General features: G+C 37.3%; 2 protein-coding genes across 2 annotated transcripts in view; one reads left to right on the forward strand and one right to left on the reverse strand.

The window, feature by feature from the left end:
• The window catches only part of LOC117408639 (BRCA1-A complex subunit Abraxas 1-like), a 38,176-nt gene that overhangs the window by 7,034 nt on the left and 8,761 nt on the right, over positions 1 to 22,381 (reverse strand). The gene's annotated exons all lie outside the window — the stretch shown is intronic.
• LOC117409484 (glycerol-3-phosphate acyltransferase 3-like) lies at positions 170 to 21,937 on the forward strand. Its single transcript, XM_034015623.3, has 13 exons — positions 170 to 323; positions 2,263 to 2,470; positions 2,562 to 2,628; positions 10,318 to 10,612; positions 11,932 to 12,006; positions 12,959 to 13,048; positions 13,398 to 13,491; positions 15,142 to 15,257; positions 15,888 to 15,943; positions 16,421 to 16,506; positions 16,716 to 16,844; positions 20,660 to 20,739; positions 21,496 to 21,937. Exons 2-13 carry the CDS (start codon positions 2,327 to 2,329, stop codon positions 21,590 to 21,592), a joined length of 1,329 nt encoding a protein of 442 aa, XP_033871514.1. The 5' UTR covers positions 170 to 323; positions 2,263 to 2,326; the 3' UTR covers positions 21,593 to 21,937.

Genomic DNA, 22,381 nt, shown 5'->3' on the forward strand with positions numbered 1-22,381 from the left:
CAACCGGTGTAGTAGTTAAGTGTAATGGTACTATAGAGTACAGTGATATACCGTCACATTCATTTTAAATGTACTGTGGGTGGGTTGATTAAACGATATCTAAATAACCACAAGGTGGCGCCGCTTAATAAACCAAGAAACGGCGACAGTACTGACTCGGACTTTGATCGGCATAAAGTTCTCTGGAAGTTTCCTCAACTGTTTCCTGAAGTTTGGGGTTTGGCGAGATATGTCATTTTGAGCAGGGCGAAGCAGGCAAAAGAAAGCTAAACAGGAATGGGGATGATAATGCATTGGTAGTGTTAACGAGCTTTGAAGTTCAGGTAAGTCACATATAGTATTTATATATTTCTTATAATGTGCACTTTAGAAACATTACTCATGTCATCTTTGTTTTCGTCGTTGTAATTAATAGCCCAGTAGTGTGTGTGTGTGTGCGTGTGCGTGTGTGTGTCTATAATATATATATATATATATATATATATATATATATATATATATATATATATATATATATACACATATACACACATCACATTACCTAAATTAGTTATAAACAAACCCTATTTTACTCTCTTGGGCTTTCACATAAACAGCTGTGACAAGCCAAAATCTTTACAGTTTATCAGCAGTCTACCCAAACTACAGAACGGCCTTAAGGGGTAGGAGAACATAGCTGCTGGTGCTTTGTTCCAGTGTGCTCACCAGGTTTCTGTGATTTGTGCCACTGTACAAGAAGCATACAGTAAGCGTGCACAGTGTCATTGCTGGTATTGTTCTTAAACATTTGCAGACACTGTATACTGTTTAATTCATAGAAAATGCATCGCATGCATGTACTGGATTAAGAAGACATTTGACAAACATGAAGACATTGAGAAACGTTTGATAATGAACTATATAAACGTTTGTTTTAGTACAGATACTGTGCCATTTGTGTACAGAGTTATGGATAGTTAACTTTATTAAAAAAAATATATATACATTTCATTTTATGCATGTTGTGTAATAATTTGTTGTTGTTTTATTATAAAGCTGAATCTCTGCTTTAATTTATATCTTTCAGTAGAACAATTAGAAATGATAGAAATCACTTTCTTTGTGGTTTTTCTCATTTTTTAAAACTGCCCAAATACTTTTGTCTGCAGCTGTTTTGAATACTAGTCAGGGTTTTGCAACATTTGTTCCACAGTTTCTGAGCCATGTTTCTGACATTTCCTGTGTGATTCGTATATAGATACATTTTGAGGGCTGTTGTTCTGTTTGTTGATTTGTGTTTATTGATTGTATGGTTTCCTGGTTTGGTTGAATTGATGAAGAGAGTAGTAGATTACGGTATATCTGGTTATGTTTAAAGGGAGGTCAATAACCTTCATTGAAAAATACAAAGGGATTAATATTGAGTTTAAGGGTGGCAGTATTAAGGCTGGCCACTGTTTAGATTCATTTAAATTGACCTCATTGTCTATAAATCAACTACTGTGATTCCTCTTTGATTTGTTACGTGTAGCTGCTTAAGGAACTGTATACCATCATTTTTATCTGTATACCATTTACAGATATTCTACATCACAGTGCATTACATTACCTTCTCTTTTAGAGTAACTAATGGAGTTCAATTACAATTGAATAGGAGTTGCAACTATTAGTGGTTAAGTGATTTGGAGCAAAGTTCAAAAGACTATACTGGATGTTCAGGTTTTTTAGGAACACTCTGCAGTTTAGGTCATAAAAGATTGCTACATGGGTAATGAGTACTGGCAGCAAACCAAAATCAGCAGCTTGCAGTAAAGAACATCCAGGGGAGTAGGCCAGAAAAATGGCAAGTGCCAGAGCATCTATAGCCTTATTGATTAAGAGAAGAATGTTACATTCTGGAACACACTGAAGCATGAGCTGCAAGCAGGGAATCGCAGGATCAAGTCCATATGTAACAAGAGCATAATGTCTTTCCACTTCCAATAAGTAAAGACAAGAGCATACCTTCAAGAGTAAACTGAAAAAGAGGGATTTGAGTTCCAGGCTAAAAGAATTATCACAATTCATTGACACACAATTCTGAAGTGCAAGTGACATGCTGATGCATACTACAATTTTATTGCCTACATTGAATTTATTTTTTGAAAGCAATGCTGGTTCTTGCAGGTTAATCAGGTGATAAGTTATTCCAAAAATTCAAAGGGGGTATATTATGCGCAGTATTTTAATGATCAAATGAGAGCGTAAGTGAAAATTCACCAATTTTTGTTTTCTTGTTCACAGGTATTCCCATGTAGGAAAGGATTGGTACTAACTAACTCAGACCATTTAAAGCAAAACTGCACAAATGGAGGACTTTGGGAACATTGTGTGCATTGCATTTATAGTGTGGTTTACCCTGGTGGTTGGGCTTATCGTACTCCCTGCGATGTTTGGAATCTCCCTGGGAATAACAGAAGTTTACATGAAGGTTCTAGTGAAGACACTTGAGGTACTATCACTAAAGCAACATATAACATGTTTCTTTTGGGTATCACTTAAAAATAAACGAAAGGTTCATGGTTTTTTTATTATTATTTCAGTGGGCCACTTTAAGGATTCAGAGAGGTTCAAAGGAACAGCAGAAACCTACAACTTTAGTTTCTAATGGTAAGTAGTTTATTACTTCTGTAATAGAGGTATTGTATTACACTAATGAATACTGTGGAATGACACGTTGTAGCATGGCATGGTATTCCATTTATTATTTGTATTAATTAGTTTTCTGATTATTTTCGGACTTTTGTTAGATTTCCAGAATTTGAGAATTGGGTTTTTTAATACTGGACAAAAAATACAGCTGTGGCCAAATGTTTTGCATCACCCTATAGAATTAACACATTTTGCTTCATAAAGTTGAATGAAACCTGCTGAATAATCTAACAGAAATACTATACTACTATTATGGCTTCCGGTAAACTTTTGGAATATCATTTTGCAGTTTATTTGATTACATGTTAAATAAAATATCTAAATTATGTTCATATAGTTGTTATTTTTAATTATGTCTCAATCCTAAAATTCTAGGGGATGCGAAACTTTTGGCCAGAGCTGTAGACTTGCTACAAATTAGACTGAACGTGGTACCCTGGAGTACAGTAAATGTTATTTCAACACTAAGATATTGGATTTATGTGAACAGTTCAAATGACATTGCCCAAGCTTGCAATGTTGTGTGATGGCAAATTACAAATGAATGGTTATTACACATCCAGAGTTTGTACAGAAAAGGATTTCTTCACTCGGCTATAACTTTGTGAAAACCTGTTTGGTAAGTTGTACGATTCTGTTTTGGCTGCCGTTATCCACCTGTGCACAAAGCTCTTTTTGATGTTACTTTGCAGTTTCTTTAGGAATGTGTAATGTTTTTGGTATGTGCAGACATCGATGAAATGAAGGTGGATTCACAGTTTAAAAGTGTAACTTCATGATCTGCCCAGATGATTCCCTTCTAATAACATTCTCCCCCAATATGTATGCAGAACTTGTCTTTCTCTGTCACATAGAAGAATGTTACATATTCTGACTGACATGAAAATGTTTAATCATCACATTTCACCTCTTTTCTCCCATTGGTACTGTAAGTTATTGAAGATCACAAAATCATCTAAAGTAGACACTTTTCTGAACATCATGGGGAAAAAGGGCTATAGCTTTAGAGCTTCCTCAGTTGTATTCCTTATACCAGACACCTTTTATATGTTACATATATCAGTGCTGGGTGTGAGACTTTGGACTTTGTCCCCACAGCAAGCCCAGTGTAATGGGCATATATACTCTAGTGTTGTTTCTTCAGACACTTCTCAATGTGACAACAAGGGGAGTAGTTAAGAGTCACTGAAGCTAATAAACGGGAAGGGAATGGATTTTAAAACCTTTGGGTGCATATTTAGTAAGGTACAGAACAATGACACATAGTGGTTGTAAGCCTTTACATAACGGCTACATCTATGCGAGGATTCATTGCAATCATCTTCTTTGAAACAATGGTGCAAATAGGACCCTTTGATGTATGCTGTTATGTTTATCTTCTGTTAAAACGATGAATTGGATCAATTGTGTCTGCACTGAAACCTCAAGGTGGAGATGGTATAACTGCACTGTGCATTTTAATGAAGGGCGTAGTAGGAGGGGAGCAGAGGCAATTAATCATGGATGGTAAGATGTGCTGCAGGTTCACTGTAAGATCAATCCAGGATATTTGTATGAATACTTTGCATCTGTTATGCAAACATAGTGGCAAATCCATAGAATGTTGAACCAGCAACTGAAAGAAAAGCAAACTAGCCATTCAAAAAAGCTGCTTCTGTTCAGCAAACTGAATGTTAATAAAAACACTAGAAAGGATTAGTCCAGTGTAGAGATACTGTCACTTACAAGAACATGCAGAACACTGTTTTTGAGCAGTAAGCAGAAGGGGCAAGAACAGTAGCAATAATGATGCTGAAGTCAACTGAACAATTTTGTTGACCAGAGGACTTTCTTGATGCAACATTGATTTAACTGTGTAAAGGCAGCTAACACCAATCCTTGAAAGCTGACATACATGGTCACTGCTTGTTTTCACAGCTAATTGTGTGGCACTGATAGTGTAACAACACAACTGAAGGTTATAGTTTCATCAAATCCCACGCATGCCAAACCTTTTTTTATTTTTATATTATATAAAAAAAGATATTTTTTGCAGGCAAATGTTCCATTTTAAAACAGAAATAAATCATTTAATATAAATGATATAGATGTCACAATAAGTGTGTTCCCTAGTATATTTCCAATTGTCATTAAACTCAGATGCCCTGTGATATACATATGCGTGGATAAAACTCCCTGGGGTCTGCAAAAATCTGCAAAAAAATGGGAGAAATAGAAGGACATTTTTATCTTACTTTGGCGACTTATTTCTCTTACTGTATGACAGGTTGTAGCAGGGCAGTAGTAAGCCCTGCTTATTGATATGTGTCTGTTCGTTTTATTTTAGAACGGGATTTCCCCCTCCGGCCCAGTGTTATTTTGTATTTGTTTATTGTGTTTTAGTATTTAAATGTATGACGGCGAAGCGCCACTGTGTTTTGTTTATTTTTAAAACGTGTCCTGGCAGAGGCGAGATCAGTGCTCGTCCTCTGCCAGGAGTAATGGAAAAAAACTCGTGCAGAAGGTGGCCATCTCCCGAATTAATTAAGTGATTCATTTTGTTGCTAATTGGGAGATGGTCACCTGAATATAAAAAGCCTGCAGCTCTCCAGCTCGTGGTGGGTGTGAGAGAGGAGAGAGCGAGCAGAGAGAGAGAAACTGTATTTAAAAAAGACAAAGGATTAGTGAAGGCTATTGCCCAGCCTGACCGTGCTATTTTGTGTTCGAGAGTTATTTTTGTTTAAACCTTTTTATTTTTGCTCTGTGAGCAAGTGTTTTTTTTGTTAAAATATTTTATTTGTTTTTGTAAATAAAAACGGCGCGCCTTTACCTACAGTACGTCCCTGGTGTCAGTTTTTTGTTCCTGCTTCTGCCGTGACGTCAGACCATCGGTCACCCTGCCACACAGGTATTGACCTTTTTTTCTACATTTCACCAAAGAGTGTCGGGAGCTACAAATTAAAAGTGAAATGGTGCTTTTGGCTGATTTACTTTTGCGGCGCCAATACCCTGAAAACATGTAAACTGTAATGCTGTATAGAGAGTCTATGGCAGTTCTCGCTGATAACTTGACGTGAGGAATATATAATATACAGTGCTACCCCCATTATAACATGGTTGTCGGGGTCCATAATTGGAGACCATGTTATTTGTGTTTCGCCTTCTAACGAATATTGCCATTTTTGTTCCCCTAAATTATTTACAATGGTCAAGTTAATATTGTAGCGTACTGTGGAAAATGAAGGAAGGAGACACACAATTTGCAGGTATTCGAATCCACAATTTATTGGGACGATTATTCCTGGCCCGTCAGCTTGGGCCACACCAAAAACAACCAAGTCTTGCACATTCACACAGCAGCTTGTCTGACTCAGCTGTCAGCTCTGTCTGCGTTGATGTGGGCTTTCATGTTCCCGCCTACCCAGACGTCAATCAATCCCGGCTGAGGCAAGCTTACCACTCCCCTGATTACACACACACACACACAGGGTCCATAGACCTGTTGTTGAACAGTATAAATCCTGGGTTGGACATCTTCCGATTGCGAAGGGAAGTAAGCATGATGTGTCTTTCATAGAAACTGCGTCTTTAATAGAAACTGCTTAAACCAGTTTAAAGTTTACACCACTGTTATTTAAATTGTATATATATACAGTACTGTGTGTGTGTGTATTGTGTGTGTGTGTGTATATGTGTATATATATATATATATGTATATATAATATATAAATAAATACAGTACTGTGCAAAAGTTTTAGGCAGGTGTGAAAAAATGCTGTAAAGTAAGAATGCTTTCAAAAATAGACATGTTAATAGATTATATTTATCAATTAACTAAATGCAAAGTGAGTGAACAGAAGAAAAATCTAAATCAAATCCATATTTGGTGTGACCACCCTCCTGCCTTCAAAACAGCATCAATTCTTCTAGGTACACTTGCACAAAGTCAGGGATTTTGTAGGCATATAGTCAGGTGTATGATTAAACAATTATACCAAACAGGTGCTAATGATCATCAATTCAATATGTAGGTTGAAACACAATCATTAACTGAAACAGAAACAGCTGTGTAGGAGGAATAAAACTGGGTGAGGAACAGCCAAACTCAGCTAACAAGGTGAGGTTGCTGAAGACAGTTTACTGTCAAAAGTCATACACCATGGCAAGACTGAGCACAGCAACAAGACACAAGGTATTTATACTGCATCAGCAAGGTCTCTCCCTGGCAGAAATTTCAAGGCAGACAGGGGTTTCCAGATGTGCTGTCCAAGCTCTTTTGAAGAAGCACAAAGAAACGGGCAACGTTGAGGACCGTAGACGCAGTGGTCGGCCAAGGAAACTTACTGCAGCAGATGGAAGACACATCATGCTTACTTCCCTTCGCAATCGGAAGATGTCCAGCAGTGCCATCAGCTCAGAATTGGCAGAAAACAGTGGGACCCTGGTACACCCATCTACTGTCCGGAGAAGTCTGGTCAGAAGTGGCCTTCATGGAAGACTTGCGGCCAAAAAGCCATACCTCCGACGTGGAAACAAGGCCAAGCGACTCAACTATGCATGAAAACACAGGAACTGGGGTGCAGAAAAATGGCAGCAGGTGCTCTGGACTGATGAGTCAAAATTTGAAATATTTGGCTGTAGCAGAAGGCAGTTTGTTCGCCGAAGGGCTGGAGAGCGGTACACGAATGAGTGTCTGCAGGCAACAGTGAAGCATGGTGGAGGTTCCTTGCAAGTTTGGGGCTGAATTTCTGCAAATGGAGTTGGGGATTTGGTCAGAATTAATGGTCTCCTCAATGCTGAGAAGTACAGGCAGATACTTATCCATCATGCAGTACCATCAGGGAGGCATCTGATTGGCCCCAAATTTATTCTGCAGCATGACAACGACCCCAAACATACAGCTAAAGTCATTAAGAACTATCTTCAGCGTAAAGAAGAACAAGGAGTCCTGGAAGTGATGGTATGGCCCCCACAGAGCCCTGATCTCAACATCATCGAGTCTGTCTGGGATTACATGAAGAGAGAGAAGCAACTGAGGCTGCCTAAATCCACAGAAGAACTGTGGTTAGTTCTCCAAGATGTTTGGGTCAACCTACCTGCCGAGTTCCTTCAAAAACTGTGTGCAAGTGTACCTAGAAGAATTGATGCTGTTTTTGAAGGCAAAGGGTGGTCACACCAAATATTGATTTGATGTAGATTTTTCTTCTGGTCACTCACTTTGCAATGAGTGACCAGAAGAAAATTGATAAATATAAACTATTAACATGTCTATTTTTGAAAGCATTCTTACTTTACAGCATTTTTTTCACACCTGCCTAAAACTTTTGCACAGTACTGTGTATATATAAATGTGTTTAAATATAACGATTCTGCACTATAACGGGTCGCATTATAACAGGGTAGCACTGTGTGTGTGTGTCATATATATATATATATATATATATATATATATATATATATATATATATATATATATATATATATATATATATATATAACCCAAGTGGTGCTGCATTGATGATTTCAGAGTGACCAATTAGCAGCTACTCTCAAACAGACACTCTTATCCAAATAACCACCGAGTTAAAAAGAAGATTGAGAAAATAAGCTCCCGCTTATTTCGAGAAAATACGGTATAATAAGATATTATGTTATGTGTATTGTTTCTGTAGTAGCTGAGACATTGTTTTGCTCAGTTTGAGCTGCCAGAACTTAATGAGATGACATCTGTTTTACAAAAAGAGACTACATGCAACATACTAACTTGTATAAGAAACTCTTTAGAATGTGTTTTCATCAACATGTCTTTAATGGACTTCTAATGTTACCTTATACTATTGCGTGTTTTGGAAGTTAAGGAGGAATTCAAGCGGTTTTGTCCAAATGTTGCTGGAACAAATGCAGATTTGATATCTGTTGTATCAAGGTTAGCACTAGAATATTGAACAGAACAAGTCTAGGCATCATGCCTATGTTTGCTGAGGCAATACTGGATTGCATAACTCCTAGGCTGAAGGTCTTTTTTAGTGTATATGATTTATACCAGTAAGCAGCAAAATCATATAAATGAGAGGTTTTACCTTTACAAGCTTAGGGTATACAATAGAATATAATATATATTTTTTTACATGGATGCAGCATATTCACTATGTTCTTGTTGTTGTTTATGCAACACCTACTGGTTAGTGTGAGCTAGTTGCTGTTTGTGTTTTCTCCTATCTTCGGCAGTGGATTTCATTATAGAAACATAAAGTGAATGGCTATCTTAATACAATGATACAATATGTTTCCACAATAAAAAAAAAAACTATACATTTTTCAGCACTTTTGATCCAGCATGGGCCAGATTGCTTCCAGGCATCTTTCAGCAGTTTGTTTGTTGTCGTTTTGTTTGCACTTTTAAAACCAGTGGGATGTACAGTAGAGTGGTGTGATTCACCTCCCACTGATCATCAAACTGTGAACCAGACAAATTTCGGTTTATAGACTTTCCTTAAAAGGATCTATGTCTAGCGTCCCAAACTGTTATATTTTCAATCTGATAAGAAACGCTGGCCCATTACCAAGAAGCCAAAGGCAGTGGCATCAGACAGCTAATACGAAAGCTGTGTTTTGACATGAAATTATTTTGCAATATTACAGTAGATCTGTTGCAATCATTCGGTTTCTTGGTAATATGTGTGCAATGTGACCTGTTGTAAGTGGGGCTTCAGTATTTTTTTTTTTTTTTTATAAAGATAATCTCAACTTGTTTGGATCTATCTTAATGAACCCAGTAAAAATAAATAATGAAATGCTCATAGATCAAATTATTAGCGATTGGGTAGGTGTCATTCTTTGTTGTTACAATCTGCAATTGTGGGACTTTCGCCCCCCAAACTTTATGAAGGAGTATATAGATTTTCAATACAATCCAACAAATGGTTTACAAGTTACAAGCTTCATTGAAACTAGGGGTGCATATCAATGATAGGCAGTAGGGGTGCACCGATAAGATTTTCTTGGCCGATACCAATAGCCGACGGTTATCTACACACAACAGTCACACAAAAAACACTTCACTTCTCTAATAGTAAAAACACTTCTGTAGAAAAACTATATAATGTGACATTTTTTATAGCCATTTTTTAAAGCCACTTGCTGTCAAATATTGTGTATTATAACTTCGGCCTATACTGTACAGTGTCAGTAGAAAAAAAAATGTCAACTACAACAATGTTCGTTAAATTCTTATTGTAAGCATACACTACTTAAATGCAGCCCAACTTAAATTGTTCACTTAATCAAAAACAAAAAGATGTCATGAAAATATCCGGTTACAAAATTCAGTCAAACTTGAATTTATTACTAAACAAGCTGGCAAAGTAATCCATGCCAGCTTCAAAATGCCGCCTAATACACTCGCAACCAATGCAGATTAAGATAAACAGAGCAAGATAAACAAAAATTACAAAAGGTAATTCCCATTTAATGTTTAGAGAGCCCACAACTTCTTAGAAGTTGGAAGATAGGGAGATTGTTGTCATTGCTGTTGTAGTCTAAAAAAGTGCTTTTCAGCTAAACTGTTTATGTTCAAGGATTTGATCAAGTGAGCTACAGAGGAGGACCTGAGGGTGATGCTAAGCTGCCAAATAAAGGATAAAGGTAGCCTTTTTTTCTTTGTTGAAGGTATTATCCTAAGAGATGACGGTTCCATGGAGAAGGAGATCACAGACCTGAGGAAGGGCCGGAGCAAACCCCAAATAAATGGAGAATTCGAGTTGAGCGACATCTTCTACTTCAGTAAGAAGGGCTTTGAGTCCATCGTGGAAGACGAGGTCACTCACAGGTTCACCTCCGAGGAGCTGGTCTCCTGGAACCTGCTGACAAGGTCCAACAACAACTTCCAGTACATCAGCCTGCGCATCTCCATCATCTGGGTGCTGGGGGTCTTCATTCGATACTGCATCCTCCTCCCTCTCAGGTGAGCCTGTCTGCAAGTGGAGATGCTGCTTTTTAAAACAAGAGTAGTATAAGTGGTGGAATGAAGCTGATTGCAAGCCCCTGTTTAAATTGCAGGATTTAGGGGGCTCCCGAGTGGCGCATCCAGTAAAGGTGCTCCACGTGGAGTGCAGGATGCGCTCTATAGTCTGGACGTCGCGAGTTCGAGTCCAGGCTATTCCACAGCCGACCGTGGACGGGAGCTCCCAGTGGGCGGCGCACAATTGGCCGAGCGTCGCCCGGGGGGAGGGAGGGTTAGGTCGGCCAGGGTGTCCTCGGCTCACTGCGCACCAGCGACCCCTGTAGTCTGGCCGGGCGCCTGCGGGCTTGCCTGTAAGCTGCCCGAGAGCTGCGTTGTCCTCCAACGCTGTAGCTCTTGGGTGGCTGCATGGTGAGTCCGCAGTGTGAAAAAAAGCGGTCGGCTGACGGCACACGCTTCGGAGGACAGTGTGTGTTCGTCTTCGCCCTCCCAAGTCAGAGCAGGGGTGGTAGCGGTGAGCTGAGCTTCAAAATCATAATTGGCCATTCCAAATTGGGTGAAAATAATACAAGTAATTGGCAACGACTAAATTTATAAAAAATAAATAAATAAATAAATTGCAGGATTTATCATGTTAACAAAAAAAAGAGTAGTCCAAGGTAGAAATACTGTAGCACTAAACTTCCATTCCAGCATGTACAGGGTCCCCCTCATGAAGTCCATATTCATACATACTGTACACCTAACCAGTTAAAGGAGTCTACATGGTCTCCATTAAGTTCCACAGAGAATAATCCGCCACAATATACTGTGGAACATTTTGTGTAGGATTTGAGTTTAAGCAAGAATTGCTTCATTCAGTTAGTCCATACTATTTTCTCTCTCTTTTTACTGGAACCGTGCAAAATTTGTTTAAAAAAAAAAAAAAAAAGTATACAAAGTTTAATTGCCCTTGCGTTGTGTGTTCGGAAGTTATACGATAGGCATTTCTTAACACGAGGTTTGTGACGATTCTTGAATTTGTCCCTTGAATTTGACGCATTTTGACCCATTGAACAATGTTAGTCGTACCAAATTGGCACTGGCCTACCCCCTCCAAGCATTTCCAAAATCTAGAAACTGTAATACGATGACAGTATGATGACATCATGAATCTAGAAAAATAAATATGGATGCCAGAAGTCGTTGTAAACGACAGTGAAAGGTTAGTTAGTGGGAGAGTTAGTTAGTTAGCTTTGAATTTTACCTATTTATTTATTTATTGTAGTATAACAATTCTAAACATTTCATTTCAAAATCATTTTATTTTTGTTTTCCTTTAGGGTTACCCTAGCAACGATTGGGTTAAGTTGGCTGGTTATAGGTGCCTCATTGGTAGGACTGTTACCAAACAGCAGGTAAAGTTTTTAACTTGTATATTATTAAATAAAATACACAACTTTGAGCATAAAGGCCAAATGTGGTTGTAATTACAACAATGTAAAGCAATCCACTGCACGTGTGAGGATGGAAACACAAGCCTTACATGCTTTCCATAAATGCAGAATAATCCATCAACTCAATTACCAATGAACAGTGTAATGAATGTGCATGAGCACCTTACATAAGAAAGGTTACAAACGAGAGGAGGCCATTCGGCCCATCTTGCTCGTTTGGTTGTTAGTAGCTTATTGATCCCAGAATCTCATCAAGCAGCTTCTTGAAGGATCCCAGGGTGTCAGCTTCAACAACATTACTGGGGAGTTGGTTCCAAACTCCCACAATTCTCTGTGTAAAAAAGGGCCTCCTATTTTCTGTTCAGAATGCCCCTTTATCTAATCTCCATTTGTGACCCCTGGTCCTTGTTTCCCTGGGTTGACATTGTCAATACCTTTTAGAATTTTGAATGCTTGAATCAGATTGCCGCATAGTCTTCTTTGTTCAAGACTGAATAGATTCAGTTCTTTTAACCTGTCTACGTATGGCGTGCCTTTTAAACCAGGAATAATTCTGGTCGCTCTTATTTTCACTCTTGTCACGAGTTGACCAGAACTGAACACAATATTCTAGATTCTTGTATAGATGGAGTTCTTAATGTCCAATCCAACATAACAGATTTAACAATAATATATTGTTTGCATTCTGCAATGGGTAGAAATTAGTTAAATGGACTAAAAAATATAGAGGATGACTTCAGTAAATGCTTTAAGGATAGGATGCAAACATGCCTATGCATCATCTCTATGCAAATCTGAAAAAAAAATTATCATTGAGTATTGTCGTTGTCTCTTAGTGCTCAGATTTACAGACTTGGTTGTGCTTGGTTGGTTTTTGAATGTTGTGTAAAAGTCTGTGTTTTTGTTTCCCTAGAGTGAAAAACTGGCTAAGCGAACTTGTCCATCTGATGTGCTACAGAATCTGTGCCAGGGGCCTGTCAGCTACCATCTATTATCACAACAAGTGAGTAAACGAGCTAAAACGAGCTATTCATTCACAGCAACTTCGTTTCTGTCTTTGCATTTCACCCTGCTTTCAGGGGCGGGGGGATTCCCTAAAATAACTTTCTGGAAGGTTGGAAAGGCCCTGCTTTATTTATTTATTCATTTTAAAATCATGTCCTTTTCAAAAGTATCAAAAAGAAAGTACTAGACAACAAAATCTGTCATACATCTATCAACAGTTATCTTGGGGCTCCTTTTCATTCTTGCGTGTGGGTGATCTTTAGTCTTTGTCAGTCTTTTATGATGTGGTATGTTATTGTATTTAAGTTGCAGTGTGTTAATTGTTTCTATTTATCTTACCGTCGTAGAGAAAACAGACCAATGAAAGGTGGTATATGTGTTGCAAACCACACCTCCCCAATAGACATTGTCATTCTGGCCAATGATGGTTGCTATGCTATGGTGAGTAAAAGAATAATTAAAGAAATAGGAGCACGCTGAAAAAAGCATGTGCAACAGTGTTCTGTATTCATGGGGTGCTAAAGGCTCAAATAAATGTTCAAAATTAATCAAATGCCAAGCACTCACCAAATGTGATTAGGGCAGGGTTTGATAACAGTTTAGCACCAATTTTCAAAACAATTTGCACCCCAGGTATTGAGTTTACTTGTTTGCTATGTCCTGTTTTCTCAAGGCTTAGTTGCATATGGCTGGCAATTTCAGTTACAACAACTAGGTTATTGTTGTAAAATGATATATACGGTACTATATATTAAACCATCCCTGATTTACTATCACATTTCTATAAGATAAATGAAACTCATAGTTTACAAAATAATTGTTTAAAGTGTTTGAAGTGAGAAAAATAGATGGTGGCGGGTCTCTCTTGCTGTTTTGTCAGTTATTTACTACAAATAAAGTTTGTTTGTTGATGTGTAATAGATGGCCCAAGAGCAAATAAATAAAATTTATTGGTGGTTTTGAGATTACAAAATAGCATTAAATGGATCTGCCACATACTTACTTACAAAGCATTTAAAACAAATCTTTAAAAACAGTAGAAAATTCAATAGGTACTGTAAATAAAAGCCACTTTTTTAACTGCAGTTAATTAAAGAATAATACATCAAATTCTTATCTTGACTTGGATATTATTGATTGTATTCTTTCAAACTGCTTGAACTGCTTCCAATTTGTATGATGGAAACTGAATCTCTGCCACATAGATATTTTTTTATTCATGATAAAAAATTAAAGTTTCTATTTCATGCTATTTGAAACAGCGTATACCTAATTGATCTGAACCTTGGTACATGCAGAGCATGAGTAATTCTACACAAGGGACTCGCCTTTCACACACATGTTGTTTATAAGGTGGTGAAGAAAAGGTATTGGTCACAGAGCTCTGAGATCTGACAGGTCGAGGTGCACACATGATGTGTTCCATGTTGTCATATGGCCTATTGGGGCACTGTGTGTCCCTTGGATTCATGAAGTTTGATTAATCAGCATATATGCACTATATAAGTAAGCACAGTACACCAGTTGTTTAATCCTGTCGGGCACAGACAGCATGCTGACCTTGGAACAGCAAGTACGATTTGTACCTTTTTATTGCGCCAGTAAGAGAAATGCAGTGGGCTGTGACATTGTAGAAACAATGCAGAGCACACTACTTTTCTTGAAACCTTGGCACCTGCCATCTTTGACCAAACTGTTTTACAGCTTAACAGATGTCAGATTAGGTTGTCAAAAGTTGTCATTTCTTATTAAGGTTGTCGAAGTTACATGTCTAAATGGAAATAAAAACAGTAAACCTTATACTGTACAATTTTACTAAACCTTTAACTGAAAAGGTGCTGTTTTATGCTGATGTGGCATTGATTCAATATGTCAACCAAGTTCCTTTTTTTAATAAAAAGGTATGTGATAGATAAAAAGAGAAACAAAAACTGTTAAATGTTTAAACTATTAAACCTAGATTTATACCCTTAAATCTAATGGTATTGAATGTGTTAATAATTTGGCAGTATTGATGTCCTCAGTACACCTCAGAGATAGCCATTGCATCTTTTGAAAGAAAGCATAAAAAACTTGTTGTCTGGTTTCTAGGTTGGCCAAGTGCACGGTGGCCTACTGGGAATTATTCAAAGAGCCATAGTGAAGGCCTGTCCACATGTCTGGTTTGAGAGGTCAGAGATGAAAGACCGTAGCCTAGTGACAAAACGGTGAGGTATTCTCAGAACAAAGTTAAAGCTTAATCATATTGTGCGTCATGTTTTTATCAGAGATGTGCAAATTCTTTTCGCTGTCAAAATGATACTAAATTTGAAGGTCTGGCTGGCTAAGTTGTGGATGATGACTAGATAAATAGCCTCCATAGCTCTATTAGATAGTGTAAGTTCTGTCACAGGGTAGTGGTAAAACCATGGGCTTGTGTTGGCTGTGATGTTGATCTGGGTTCACATCCAGAGTGGGGGCTTTTTCATTTAAATGCAAAATGAAATATGTTGTATGAAATAGTCTTATGTTACCTTTTTAAGAAATACCATATTCACATGGAGTGTTCTCCATACCACTGTGATACTTATACATGAACTAACAAGGTAGGCCTAGTTTACACTTGGCCTGAGAAAAGAGATTGCAATGATACAGTAAGGGACGCATTCTCAAAGCTCTTTTACAATTCTAAAATGTATAAGAATCTACTTATGTAACCCTTACACAAGTTTATTTCTAGTTTGGTCATTTTTTATTGGGTGGAGTTTTTATTTATGATGATTTATAGTAAATAGCATATCTAGCTCCAAGTCTATAAATAATAATACATTTTCCATCTGATTCCCTATGTATTACAGACTAAGAAATCATGTTGCAGATAAAACAAAGCTTCCAATATTAATTTTCCCTGAAGGTAAGATCAGCAAATCATCTTTGACGTATGCAATGAAACTCGTCAGGTCCTGTATATAGCCCTGTGAATTTAGTAACAAGTATTTTTATTTTGAAACCTATGGACTGGATGAACATGGTGGTATAGCACATGACTGCCCTGCTGAGGGTGCCTCATCCTTGGCCTTGAATGTAGTTCAGTGTCTATGCCCATCCATTGCTTGGCCTCTCTGGTAGTCAGCCATCAATTACTGGCAATTCTTTTGGTCGGTTTTAAAATGAACAACTTAATATATCAACCCAGTCATCATATGGGGATAACTTGCCTAGAGGTAATTGCAAAACTACAGATCAGATTGTCAATACACTGTGCTACTTATGAGTTATGTATAAATTATATAAATAATTGCACAAAATGTCAGTCCAACCCATGTGAAATATGAGTGGATTCTGTTATCAGTTGAAATGAAATCTCCTAAATGTCCGTACTGTCTTGCAGGTACTTGTGTAAACAACACATCAGTAATGATGTTTAAGAAGGGAAGCTTTGAAATAGGAGGGACTATATATCCAGTAGCAATCAAGGTAAGAGCTTTCTGAGTTTGTGTCGCTTTGTTTTATGACCCTCACTCTGTTGCTGTCTGGATCCTGGTTGTGTTTATTATGGGAGTCACTGTCGGCTTAGAAAGAAAGGCTTACACAAACTCAGGATATTTTTCCTTTGGCAGGTTTTCTGCAGTTTTAGTTTAGAATTTGCAAAAATAATGCAGAAGTTTGTGTCTCCATGTGTGCAGTATGATCCTCGTTTTGGAGATGCTTTTTGGAACAGTGCGAAATACAACATGGTGAGCTACCTAATTAGAATGATGACCAGCTGGGCGATTGTGTGCGATGTTTGGTACCTGCCATCGATGACCAGACAGGTACTGTAATTTTCTTTGGTCATTCACTACCAGGGCAAATTCAGGTAACTTTTTAAACTGTGATGGACCTAATACCACTGCCGTTCAAATGATTTAAATAGGACCTCTCTGGCTAGCTTTTACAAACATAAATACACTAAAGAGAAGTTAGACTGTTAGACATTTGATTTCCAGAACCTTGATAAAAAGGGTCTATGTTAATGCAGTGTTTCTCAACTGGTGTGAGCGTGCTAATAATAAAGTCATTATAGTAATACAAATAAAATTCTAAATACAATTTTACACAATTTTAAATGTGAATTTTACGAACTTAGTAATGTTTTTTTTTTTTAGTTTTTGTTTGTTTTTTAAATGTTTTTATTTGACCTATGATACGGGTACATATTTAGTCTGGAAAACCACTTTATAAAGCAGAGACCCAATCACAGGAGATTTTGTGTTTAAGAATCGGTGACAGTTCTGTTCCCAGCTGCATTCTGCCCTTGTTTAGTACATAAAATGGATCGGTTTGTGGTGAGTGAAAAAAGCAATTGTGCAGGTGCATCATCGTCTAAAAAACAGTAAGTTCAGAAATATGAAGAAAGTTACTTGGAAACTGGATTTACCTTGTTTGGTACTGCACATGAACTTCATCCTCAGTGTGTCGCTGTAGTGATGCACAGGTTAAAAACAAAAGTGCAGCTGGAGAAACATTAGTTTTTAAGTTTGTACCGTGTACAGCGACACCTATTAGCGCTGTTGTGGGGGGGCTCCATGTGAAACATTTTGGGGTGTGATTCAAAAAAGGTTGCGAACCCCTGTATTAAAGTGTTACTGAACAGGTTATGCATCGGGTCTATTAAAATGTCTTCTGAATTCACAATTTCGGCAGCTTTAACCCAGTCTGTTCAATCAGAAAAAAACTGGTTCCCGACTCCTCCCACAAAGTTCTGATTGGTTCTTCTGTCCGTCATTTTTGCCAGGATCCTACCCACTCAGTCAGGTACAGATTCAGAGGGGCGGGACCAGGTTTATGAATATGCATGACAAGCCCCATATAATAACAATAAATAAATGTATTATTTTGGTGGGTTAGGGTGGACTAAGAACCAGTAATACAATCTTAAGCGAGAACTCTAAGGGCAGCAGTGTGGAGTAGTGGTTAAGGCTCTGGACTCTTGACCGGAGGGTCGTGGGTTCAATCTCAGGTGGGGGACACCGCTGCTGTACCCTTGAGCAAGGTACTTTACCTAGATTGCTCCAGTAAAAACCCAACTGTATAAATGGGTAATTGTATGTAAAAATAATGTGATTTGTAACAATTGTAAGTCACCCTGGATAAGGGTGTCTGCTAAGAAAAAAATAATAACTCTACACGCTAAGCAACACAACAGCGTTTAGAAGGAGAGCAGATTTCACTGCCTAGGTTGTAAAATGTTCTGTGTGACAATGTTGTTGTTATTATTATTATTTCTTAGCAGACGCCCTTATCCAGGGCGACTTACAATTGTTACAAGATATCACATTATTTTTACATACAATTACCCATTCATACAGTTGGGTTTTTACTGGAGCAATCTAGGTAAAGTACCTTGCTCAAGGGTACAGCAGCAGTGTACCCCACCTGGGATGGAACCCACAACCCTCCGGTCAATAGTCCAGAGCCCTAACCACTACTCCACACTGCTGCCCCACACTGCTGCCCCACAGTACTCAATGTACCCCACACTGCTGCCCCACACTACTCAATGTCTTATGAGTACAAACATAGTCATATGGTTGGAGGTTACCCCCCTGTACATCTTGCTTCTCCGCTATAACCGGGCGGGGGTCTGTAAACCTACAGGGCTTGTCATGTATATTCATAAACATGTTCCTGCCCTACTGAACCAGTGGCAGATCGAGCAGGTAAGACAGATGAACCAATCAAAATGCTGCACTTTGTGAGAGGAGTTGGGACCCAGTTAAGTGTTTCTGGTTGAACAGGTTGGATTGAATCTGCTGATGTTGTGATTTCAGAAGACATTTCGACAGGAAGACCTGATGCATAACCGAAAATAAGTAGTCAAAACTGATTTATGTCTCGGGATATGTTAATAGAAATATCCAAACAATCGTGATTATGTTGAAACAACACTGCAGGGATGCGTAGAACACAGCAGAAAGCTAGAGAAAGTAATGTGTTGTGTTTTAAACCCTACAGCCTGTTCAGGAACACTTTAATAATATCAACAGTGACAGTTTTTAGATCCTCCACTGTTCATAGCAATTGATGAATAGTACACAGATTTCATGTTTCAGTATGCTTTACTGAGAAGGAGTACTTTTTTATGTGAAATACATTACAGTTCTTTCCCATCGGGCATTGACGATGTTGTTTTATTTTAATGAAACACATAGAAGCAGAGCCCTGTGTTTTTCGCAAATACGAAATAACAAATTATGTACCATATAAAACAAAACACAAAACGAAATCGTTATAAAACAAACATAGAGTGACATTTGTTTTTAATTTGTGAGGTTTATACACAACATACTTTAACTAAATACTTGCAATTGTAGTTGTCAACGCTCAGCCGTTACCATAGACACGGTTTGAAGGGAAACAGAAGCTCTGACTAGCACTTGTGCAGATGTTTATTTTCAATCGAGTCGTTTGGAAATTAATTGTGATGGAAGAGAAGAGACATTTGTTTCTAAAATGCCTAAACCGCGCATAACAATTAAACAACACTGTAAAGAATTTGAGCATGAGGGGGTGCATGCAGCCGACGGTAACAAAATAATCATGAGCAGATTTTGCAACTGTCGGCTGGAATGGGAGTTAAAAGATACCGTCGTTAAGCATCATTAGCTGTTTCTTGCTTTTGGGTAAATTATGGCTTGTTTGCTTGTACAATATTTTGCATTAGTATGCTAATTCTTTGTTTTATTTCAAGTCGTGCAAATTTTGCACTGGAGCAAATGCTGTTTTGGTTTTGAATGGATTTGCTTTGCTTTATGTTTAAATACTGAGAAACCCCAAGCGTGTTGTATACTGCTTCAGTGCAATGGGATTGAAATACAAATCCTATGTTTGTTTGTTTTTTAATGGGTAGATTGCTGTATGTGCAATTATTATGACAGCCCCACAATAGTAGGACTGTGTGTGTGTGTGTGTGTATATATATATATATATATATTTATACTTTTTGTTTTATTTTACTGTATTTTTATAGAGGGCATGGGCAGTATTTTAGTGTAAACAGGCAGTTGATTAAAAAGAGTGGGGGACTAAGTTACCGTTAATGGAAACTAAATCATTTTTCTGTGCGAGGTCTGTGTCAAAATGTTAAAAAAAAAAAAAAATCGGATAATGTTTAACAAAAATATGTATGTACCAGTAATTAAAACATGATGTGTACTATACTATTGATATACATCTATTTGAGTTATTTTATTAATGTGTATCTATAATAAATAAAACTAAATAAAATGACATTTGCGAAAAATAAAACAAAAAAATATAAATAAAAAATAATTTCACAGGGCCCTACATAAAAGCAAAGCAAGAATTATTTTGTCATGCATGTTTGTTTTAATGAGAACGAACTATATTAGTAGAAAAAATACCTATGTGATGTAATATAACTACTGTATCTGTAGTTCACCTCTGACACCAGTGTCAGCATGTGCAGCAACTCCTCATATTTGCATAAATGAGGTTGGTTATAACATACACAAATAATAATGATAACAACAGTTGTTTCAAAATATATTTCTTTTTTTCTGAAAGATGAGTACAAGACACGAGTGATGTTTAAGTTATCTCTCTATGTTGCAATGTTTCCTGACAGGAAGAAGAAAGTGCGGTGCAGTTTGCTAACAGAGTGAAGGCAGCCATTGCCAGGCAAGGAGGCTTGGTGGATCTGTCCTGGTAAGGCAAAGAATTGGTCTGCTTGTTTATTCTGTGTTGAACTGACATCAGTGAGCCCTCTACTTCATGTATCCATGCCATTTACATTAAAATTGTATACTGCGTGTTAATGAATTCAGTAAAAAAAATAATAATAATAATGACATTATCGCAAAATATAAGTCATTTTATTAAACTGTACTGGTTGTACATTTGTCTGCCTGTCATACTTATATTTGTACTGCTTATCTAATTTTGATGTTTAGCATAAGTTATATTACTATATTCTGGAGATATGTCAGACTTACATTTTTACATATACAGTAGCTGGACAATCACTTATCAAAATGTGGTTAAGCTTTCCATTGCATTTCTTATTCTATACTATTATGTACATACAGTGGATATATATCATGATTATCAACCTTTTCGTCATACTGATTTCTCTAATTCTGAATTTACGTTCGTGGCGGGGGGGGATGTAAGCTGCTGGCATACTTGTTTAAACATTCATACTTAGATCTCTTTTTAGAATTAAATGCTGTACAGTAGGTACAGACATGGGGAGTATAAACAACAACAGCGCTACTTTTTAAAATAATTAATAAAGTAGTCCAAAGTTATGAAAATCCAACATCAGTGCATATTAGTTTCTTTAGTTTCATATTTTAATTAATTAAATGATGGCTAAGGCTGTATGAAAATCGCGGGCCGTGAATTTGTTGCGGAAACCGCTACCCGAGCTGCATAGAATTGTTATTTTTGTATTTATTTCAGGGACGGTGGCCTGAAACGAGCAAAGGTAAAAGACGCATATAAAGAGGAGCAGCAGAAATCTTACAGCAAGATGATTGTTGGAGACGACAGTAGCTGAACTGAAATTCAAAGGCAATTTCCAAAAGAAGCTGAGTCTTCACATCCATCCAACTAATTGAATTGCATCACAGTGTTGCTCAGTATATACTAATGTTAGTGTGCACTATGATGGGATGCTAGGTGTGCCTTGAAACAAAACCACCTAACAAATAGTAAAAAGTGACTGTGCTGAAAATAAGCAAATATGATGAAAAACATTTAACACAAGTATATTTTATATCTACCTGAAAACTTGAGAACTTCATGGTTGCACAGTACTAAAAAATCCAAGCAAATGTCTGTCCAAAATTCATTAAAAAAATGAAATTAAAAATGAAATTAAAAAAAAACCTTAATGCTGAAATCTTTGACTGTGTTTATGTGCCATATTCAAACAAAGCCTTTTTAATTAGTTAATTAAACAGAACTGAGAATGGAGTTTATTTTTTGTTAATCTCCCATTACCACTGCTATTTCAACTCCTAATACCTCATGAACCATTTTATATGGCAATATTTTTAAACATATGGAAACTCTTTTTGGCAAATGTGCCTTTTATTTTAACCTCTGACCTATGGCATACATGCCAACAGTCCCTAGCAAATGTCCCGCGTCCCAATGCATAGGAAGATCACCAACTTATACAAAGGTAAGAACGCTTCATTATGTCTTTCTAGTTTTTTTTTATAAAAAGACGAGCGTCCTGCTGAACAGTACAAATGTTGGCAAGTATGCTAAGGTGGCTGCCATATTGTAGACATATATTGTCGACACTTAAAAAAAATAATATATATATATATATAATATA

Source organism: Acipenser ruthenus, chromosome 2 (assembly GCF_902713425.1).
Source record: "Acipenser ruthenus chromosome 2, fAciRut3.2 maternal haplotype, whole genome shotgun sequence".
Lineage (NCBI taxonomy): Eukaryota > Metazoa > Chordata > Actinopteri > Acipenseriformes > Acipenseridae > Acipenser > Acipenser ruthenus.